This window comes from Lactuca sativa, chromosome 2, assembly GCF_002870075.4.
Source record: "Lactuca sativa cultivar Salinas chromosome 2, Lsat_Salinas_v11, whole genome shotgun sequence".
In the NCBI taxonomy this organism is placed as follows: Eukaryota; Viridiplantae; Streptophyta; class Magnoliopsida; order Asterales; family Asteraceae; genus Lactuca; species Lactuca sativa.
This window is the reverse complement of record NC_056624.2, coordinates 162,744,174-162,752,780: the sequence shown is the minus strand read 5'-3', so window position 1 is coordinate 162,752,780 and position 8,607 is coordinate 162,744,174. Positions and strand designations below refer to the sequence as shown.

Genomic DNA, 8,607 nt, shown 5'->3' with positions numbered 1-8,607 from the left:
TTATACTTTTCAGATATGAGGTTTTCAAGGAGATGGTGGTGGTGGTGTTGAGTTGTAGTGGTCGTATAGGCTAGATGTGTTGACCCGTCGTGCTGGTGGTGACGTTTATCATTTCCGGTGGTGGCGTTTATCATTTCCGGCGGCAGTGTTCCGACTTTTCGATGTTCTCTAGGGAGAGAGAGAGAGTGTGTGTGTGTGAGAGAGAGAGAGAGAGATTGCATATTTTATTTATTTATCTTTATTTCTTTATAAAAAAAATTATAAAAGTAAAATAGAAAAGACAAAATTTTTTTTATTTTTCTTGTAAACAGAAAAATATTTAAATAAAAAAAAACTAAAAAAAGATAAAAGTAAGGGCAAAATCGTCATTATGAAAAAATTTAAAGCAAATTGGACCAAACCCGCAACAAAATGAAAACTTTGGACCTGTGGTGCTAGTCCAAATCTTTTTGGACCAAAGTGATAATTTTGAGTAAACCACAGGGACCATTTGTGCAGTTTAGTCCATATTAAATGTATTAAAAGTATTATATAATTTATATACCAGGATAGGATGCAATTGGCCATTTGACCTGTGCAACATGTATGTCGTTTGGCGTTTATATTAATATTTTAGTTTGAACATGTTTCTATGAATTTTTTAATTTTTATTTGGATGTTTAAGACTTAAGTGTGTAAAATTCGGATATGTTTGCATCAAGAATTTATACATGTGTAATTATCAATATTATTTATGGAATTTGACTTACGAACCCACAAACCAAAATCTAACGCACGAACCGCCAGCCTATGAACTTGTATAAATAAATGAGTTGACGTGTCATATACGAGTTTATGTTCCAAACCCGCCAATCCATGACCTATATAGTTAAATGGGTCGTGTTTGGATTGTTGTATTTTGATCCGTAACTTGCCAACCTAAACACGATACAATTGTCGAACCTAGTTTACACAACATCACAATTTTGGTTTCGGACCGGTTTCTACTTTCTAGAACACAATTCAACCTAGAAACACCTTATGTTTAAGTTAGAAAATAAAAAATAAAATTATAAATCCCAGAATTTAAAGAGAATCCTGTTTGTATAGGTTTTTATAAATCCTTTCTATTTCTATTTCCCAAAAATTTAATTTCAAAATCCAAATCAATGGGATTGGTTTCGTTGCCCTCAAGTTCATATAGCTGCCGTCTCCTTATTATTATCACTAGCATCGCCCCCTTTGTCCGCCTCTCTTCCTCTTTCTCACTTTCCACCGGAGATAACTTTTGCCAACTCCTGGCCTTCACCGGCATTGGCCTTCGTCCCCTAACGACCTCAATTTAAATTTCAAATCCGTTTCACAGATACCAACGCCATAGAATTCGAAGAGCTATACGAATCAAACTAGAGGCGTGCAACTCAATAATCGAACATACCATAACCCGCCGCCATAGGAGTAGGGTTGGAGCTCAAACCTTCATTTATTCTTCGCTTCTGATAATAAACACCGCAGTCGGAACACTCGATTAACAGCAAAAGATCATGTTACAAAACAAGTCGTTCGTGCGAAAGACGAAGCAAGGGAAAGTTATCAAGGTAAGTTCTTGACTTTGCATTCCCTTAGAAAACTCTAATCTTGATAACCCTAATAATTACTTTACATAATCGTCTTTTGCTTGTCAGCAGTTAGTTTTACATATGGTGAGTAACAATTGCTTTGTGAACACAGGTGGTCAGAGAACATTACCTTAGAGATGATATATACTGTGGGGCTTCGTTTTGCCAAAATTGTGATACGAAAAGCGCTCGTTTCAGCTCACCTGACTCCACAATCCTTGTTGTTGATACTAATGTTGTTCTGAATCAGGTACACTTAATGTTTTTTTATTTGATAATTCATTCAGGATGTTTGTGGCGAAGTTTCTTTTTGTTTCCCCTCATAATAACCTTCCTTGTTACAAATTACTGTTAAACCTCTCTTTACATATACTCACACAGTTTCTTCTACGTTTCAGATTGATTTGCTCGAAAATCCAGCAATTGACGATGTTGTGGTGCTCTCTGTGGTATTGGAAGAAGTCAAGAACAAGAATCTTGCAGTTTACAACAGATTGAGAGCCTTATGTAGCAACACCTTAAGAAGATTCTTTGTATTTTCTAATGAACACCATAAGTAAGCCTCTTATTCATTTATAAGATTTCTCAATATATTCAAAATCAAGTTTTTACATGTTATTGAACATCTGGACATTTTCCTCTGAATATTTCAGAGACACATATGTGAAGGGTATGGTAGGAGAGAGTCCAAATGATCGCAATGACAGAGGTTTGATGTCTTATTCTCATATAATAAAAGTATATTATAATTATAACATATTAATATTGTAATATACTAAGATACTTATATATCACACTTTCAGCCATTAGGGTAGCAGCACAATGGTACAAGAACCATCTAGGTGGGCCCACAAGAGTTTTAATGATCACAAATGACAGAGAAAACAAAAGAAAAGCCACTGAAGAAGGAATTTCAGCAGATACAATCGAGTCATATGTAAAATCACTAAATCAACCAGCTCTTCTTGACCTTCTTGTTCAACCTCACTTCTCTGAGGATATGGAAATTGAAGACTTAAGGCCTTCAAAGAAGAAAGTTATATATACTGAGGTATTATTATTTGTTAATACCCAAAATGTGTAATTAGTTTTTATCTATTTTAATCACATGTTTATTTTGTAATGCAGCATAAACCCATGTCAGAAATCACATCTGGAATCCGATGTGGAATATATCATCAAGGAAAGCTTCGTGTCAACCGATATAATCCATTTGAAGCATATGTTGGAAGTGAAAGTATTGGTGATGAAATAATAATATTTGGGCGTGGAAACATGAACAGAGCTTTTGATGGAGATGTTGTAGCTGTTGAACTTTTACCTCAAGATCAATGGCATACTGAAAAATCCCTTTCCATAGCCGAGGAAGATGATGAAGAAGATGACTCCATTCACCTCGCACCCAACAGTGCAGATGATGCTCCAAGAATTACAAATTTGCCACAAGGGTCCTCCATAAATTCCAATATTGCCCCTTCTCGCCCTTCTGGACGCGTTGTTGGGATTATAAAGCGGAATTGGCATGCGTAAGTTTAACAAATTGTAAATTTTCTTTTCTTTTTCGTTTTTGACTTGACATTATGTTTGCACACAGATATTGTGGATCTTTGGAGCCAATGGCTATGCCAGCTGGCAATGCGGGAATTGCACATGCTTTATTTGTTTCCAAGGATCGGAGGTTTCCTAAGATAAGAATCCAAACAAGACAACTTGGGAATCTTCTAGATAAAAGGATTATTGTTTCTGTTGATACTTGGGATTGTCAATCTAAATACCCTTCTGGTCATTATGTTCGTACAATAGGAGATATTGGAGATAGAGAAACCGAAACAGAGGTATTATTATTATTACAATTTTATATTATATTATTATAATGTTAAATAATATTGGTGAAAAATGTTGTAGGTTGTGTTGATAGAGAATGATATAGATGCAAGACCATTTTCTGCTCAAGTGTTATCATGTTTACCACCATTACCTTGGTCAGTATCCCCTGAAGATCTGTCAAATCCAATAAGACAGGATTTGAGACATTTAAGAATATTTAGTGTGGATCCTCCAGGTAAAAAGACGATAATACCCTTGGTCTTGATTCTTGCAAATGAATAATGTTTTTGATTGGTGCAGGATGTAAGGATATTGATGATGCATTAAACTGTACTTTGCTTCCAAATGGGAACTTTGAAGTTGGAGTTCGTATCCTCAGCCCCATTTTATTTATAAATTATAAATTATAATCATAAACTTAAATAACATATTTGAAGAACAGAATTGAGTTTTTTTTTTTTTTTTTTTTTTTTATTTTTTTTATTTTGTATATATATGGTATATCCTTTACTGTATTTGAAAAGATATTGCTGATGTCACGAATTTTGTCCACCCTGGCACACCACTTGATAGTGAAGCTACACAAAGAGGAACCTCTACTTACCTTGTTGAACGCCGTATAGACATGCTTCCCAAACCTCTTACAGAAGGTATTTATATTTATAATTTTATAAATATATATAAAATATAAACTTTTGTAAGATAATATTGAATTATCAGTTTCTTGACTTTTTGACTGGATTGACTTTATAGATATATGTTCTCTTCGTGCTGATGTGGAGAGACTCGCCTTTTCTGTTATATGGGTATGGTTTTTTAATCAACTTATTTGGGTCGGGTAATATTAATTACAAGAAATTAATCTTTTTTTTTTAAAAAAAAAATACAGGAAATGACTCCTGAAGCACATGTTATATCTACTAGATACACAAAGAGTGTCATCAAGTCATGTGCTGCTTTGTCATATGTTGAAGCTCAGGCAAGAATGGATGACAGGTGCATGAAAGTTCCTTAATTCTATAAATTATTTAAATAACTTTCATTTTATAATTCATAATGTCAGTTTTTTATTATTACTTTCAGCCGACTTATGGATCCAGTAACTATAGATTTACGAAATATGAATACTTTAGCAAAGGTATGTATTATGCAACTTATTAAACATGTATTTCCAGCTATCATCTTAATTTTTATTTTAAATTTTTTTATGTCATTTGTTTTATAGATAATGAGGCAAAGGCGTATTGAAAGAGGGGCCATAACTCTTGCTTCTGCAGAAGTCAAATTCCAAGTTGACACCGAGACTCATGATCCTCTTGATATTGGTATAATTTTGACTTGTTTAATAATAAATAACTATATTCACATTATAAATTATTATTAAATAATTCATTGAAATTACATTTTTGCTACTTATAGGCATGTATCAAATCCGAGAAGCAAACCAAATGGTTGAAGAGTTTATGCTTGCTGCCAATGTTTCAGTTGCTGAACAAATCCTTAAAAGCTTCCCTCAGTGTTCCCTCTTAAGGTTAATTAATAATACTTTCTCACTTTCTTTTAACTTTTACATTTACATTAATGGATATATTATTATTATATTTTAATTAATTAAATAAATATTATTTACAGGCGACATCCTAGTCCAACAAAGGAAATGCTTGAACCTTTATTACGCACTGCTGCTTCTGTTGGACTTGACCTTGATGTCTCGTCATCCAAATCACTTGCTGACTCACTTGACCAGGCTGTGGTTAGTTTGACTTTCCATTTTCATTCACTCATCATTAAAAAACTCTCTTAACTAACTTTTTATTATAAAAAAAATTAAAAAATCCAGGGTGATGATCCATACTTCAATAAATTGATCCGTATCCTAGCAACTAGATGTATGACACAGGTTTGTATTCTACTATTAAATCTTATTATTATTATTATTATTTTTAAATTATGGGAACAAAATAAATAAATTTCCACTTCAGGCTGTTTACTTCTGTAGTGGGGACCTTAGCCCCCCGGAGTTTCACCATTATGGGCTTGCTGCACCTTTATATACACATTTCACCTCACCAATCAGAAGATATGCAGGTAATTATATTAAAAGTCAAAATAAAATAATTATTTTTCTTGTTTTGAATCTTATTTAAAAAATAAATAAAATTGGTTGCAGATGTGATAGTGCACAGATTGCTTGCTGCATCTTTAGGGATATACAAACTGCCAACCATATTCCAAGATAGACCACAACTCACTAGCATTGCCGATAGTAAGACATAAATAATAATATGAAATTAAAAAAAAACATTTTTTTTTCATAAATGTTAACCAATTATGTAACATGGTAAATGTTTAATTATTTTATTCAGATCTAAATTATCGACACAGAAATGCTCAGATGGCAAGTCGCTCCTCTATTGAGCTTCATACTATTATATTTTTCAGAAAAAGGTATATCCAACATAAGCCTTCTTACTTTACACACACACACATCATCATCATAATCATCATCATCTAATCATCATGGTTTTGTAGGCCTACTGACACTGAGGCTAGAATTGTGAAGATAAGAGCGAATGGATTTATTGTTTTTGTGCCAAAGTATGACTTTATTATATATATAAATTGTTAACTATTTTTACATGGTTTGACTTTTGAGGTTGATGGATTTGACTTTTGGTATGTAGGTATGGTATTGAAGGACCTGTGTACTTGACAATGAGAGGTGAGAAAGGAGGTGGAGAATGGGTGGTGGATGAACAGCAACAGAAGATCAAAAAAACTGATGGATCAATTGCTTATGGTGTTCTTCAGTCTGTAAAAATCCACATGGAAGTTGTTGAACCACAACCCAATCGCCCTAAACTTCAACTCAGTCTTATTTAACAATTATAATAATTTAAACCCTTGTTTGTTTTATACTTTTATATTTATATAATACTACTTTTAGCTTGATTAAGATTGCAGTAGAGATATTAGGACATACACGCAGTTTTGTACTTGTCAATGGATTTTGAGAATGATTGTTTATTTTTATGTAACATGAAAAAAGATCCTTTTTGAGTGTCCATTATGTGCTTAGGATACGTATATAAGTAAAAGTAAAAAATAAAAAATGTTTATATATATATATATATATATATATATATATATATATATATATATATATATATATATATATATATATATATATATGTTTTTTTTCTTTTCTCCATAAAAATGATTTGTAACAATCATGATCTTGATGTCAAGATCCACATGAACACTGTCGACCATGCAGTAAGTGCAAATGCTGCAGCTAAATAACTCCACATCGTCAGTAGTGAGCATTCCTCATGTGCCACATCGAACAATTGTGTCATTGTACCTGTATCGAAATCATATTATCAACCATTTGTTTTTATAGTATTTTAATCTTATTTAATGCAATAAGACAAGAATTGCTTACTGATATTCATTGCTGGTGGCACTGTGTACTGAATCAATAGCACAAAACTGAAAAGGGGATCATGAGGAAGTAATCCCAAACCAGAAGCTGTCTTGATCACAAAGATTCCAACTATGGGAAGAATCACAAATCGTACACAAATGATTGTGATGATGATAATAGGCCTAATGCTTGCTCTTCTCATACCTGTAATCAAGTTGATTTTCAAATCAAATTACTTTTCCTTTTTAAAAAGTGATTTTTTATCCCGAAAATATGATGGTTTAAGAAGCTACCAACTTCAATTTTCATGGTTGTTTACCTTGTATTAGGTTTCCTCCTAGTATAAGAGTGATACAAGGTATCGTTCCTTCGCTAGATTTATATAAAAAAACGTTAAAATGTTAGTGTTAGATATATAATAAAGCCAAAACAACAGGTTGTTACACAAGTACTAAATTCAACCAAAGACAAACAAGATTACCCAAGTAGAGTGATAGAATCTTGGATCACTCGTAATGGAGCATCATCACCGATCACAAGCTTTTTCAGCCATGGGGTTGCCCCAAATATCAATCCTACAATCTAAGGGCAGATTAACTAGATTATTGGAAGCTTCAAGTAGACATGTATCATCATTATAAAATGATTTTATGAAACTTACAGAACCAACGGTTGGAGGAGCCATGAGTTTTTCCACTACCATGTGGAGTATGTTCACTAGTTTACTTGAGAAAGATTTGTCTTTTTTCTCATTCTTGTTTACATTCTGCACAAATCCGTGGATGATAAGATTAACTTTTTATACAACATAATTATCAACGTACTGTTAGTTTAACTCTAAGGGCTTACGGGTTGTATTTGTTTGTCTTCACTAGTCGGAAATGACAATGGCACAACTACATCGATATATTCTTGGCTCTTTCCATTTAGAAGATGAGTTTTTTCATTTGCATTTAAGTCTTTGTTAGGTTCTTGTAGTAATTCATCGACTTCTTTCATGTACTTTTCACCCGACCTTTTTATTAACTGGAAAGTGTATGTCCAAACGTATAAACCAGACAACTGTACCATAATCTTGAGTTAGATTCCACTAATGATTGATGTCACAACATAAAACACAATTTGGTTAAATTTAATTGTTGAGTTCAAATTTAGTTGTGAGAGTCTGAAGCTTTAAATGAAGACTCCGAAGTATCTCAACATGGCATATCAATAACATGTTTCCATGATTTAGTGAACAAAAAACTGGCTCACCGCCATTGAAAATGATGAATACGAGAGTCCCTTGGATTTGCAGATATGATGTTCTCCAAAAGGACTACCACCCTCGGTGCAGATTGCAGGGACAATTATCAATAACATGTTCCAAGATTTCCTACCATCGAAGAAGATCAATACAAATAAAGAAACCATAGACCATGCAAGTTTCAATAAAAAGTGTTTTAGCAATTAGTAGCAAAAATGACAAAGTTAAAAGAGATTTTCATATGTGATGTATGAAAATATCAACAAAATTAGACAAAATTTCATGTCCCTATTGTTTATCAAAAGTCACAAACTTAGTCATTTATTTTTTTATATGAAAAGTCTACGTGGTTTTCAAAATCTTACATGGGTGTCCTAAGCCTAAACGGCAAATTTGGTCATTGTGGTTTGTAAAAAAACTTTGGATGAGGTCCAAAATCTTTTCGACTTGTATGGATGATCCAACATCAGAAAATTTCCGTAGATTTGGTCCTCTCAAACTCTATTATA

General features: G+C 32.9%; 2 protein-coding genes across 2 annotated transcripts in view; one reads left to right on the top strand and one right to left on the bottom strand.

The window, feature by feature from the left end:
- The first annotated feature begins 1,149 nt into the window (after positions 1-1,149).
- On the top strand, positions 1,150-6,492 carry LOC111915992 (exosome complex exonuclease RRP44 homolog A). Its single transcript, XM_023911624.3, has 22 exons — positions 1,150-1,577; positions 1,711-1,848; positions 1,997-2,154; positions 2,252-2,307; positions 2,402-2,649; positions 2,727-3,124; positions 3,193-3,433; positions 3,504-3,660; positions 3,726-3,794; positions 3,950-4,075; positions 4,179-4,231; positions 4,315-4,421; positions 4,509-4,563; positions 4,651-4,750; positions 4,845-4,956; positions 5,058-5,178; positions 5,266-5,325; positions 5,408-5,513; positions 5,596-5,691; positions 5,792-5,873; positions 5,958-6,023; positions 6,110-6,492. Exons 1-22 carry the CDS (start codon positions 1,524-1,526, stop codon positions 6,306-6,308), a joined length of 2,802 nt encoding a protein of 933 aa, XP_023767392.1. The 5' UTR covers positions 1,150-1,523; the 3' UTR covers positions 6,309-6,492.
- A 134-nt stretch (positions 6,493-6,626) lies between these two features.
- LOC111915994 (protein PIN-LIKES 7) overlaps positions 6,627-8,607 on the bottom strand; it is a 6,144-nt gene continuing 4,163 nt past the window's right edge. Inside the window, exons 4-10 of the mRNA XM_052768479.1 lie at positions 8,107-8,219; positions 7,702-7,914; positions 7,514-7,618; positions 7,334-7,434; positions 7,172-7,224; positions 6,871-7,056; positions 6,627-6,789 (exon numbers count right to left, since the gene is read on the bottom strand). Coding sequence (XP_052624439.1) covers positions 6,656-6,789; positions 6,871-7,056; positions 7,172-7,224; positions 7,334-7,434; positions 7,514-7,618; positions 7,702-7,914; positions 8,107-8,219 — 905 coding nt within the window. The 3' untranslated portion in view covers positions 6,627-6,655. The remainder of the gene's footprint in view (positions 6,790-6,870; positions 7,057-7,171; positions 7,225-7,333; positions 7,435-7,513; positions 7,619-7,701; positions 7,915-8,106; positions 8,220-8,607) is intronic.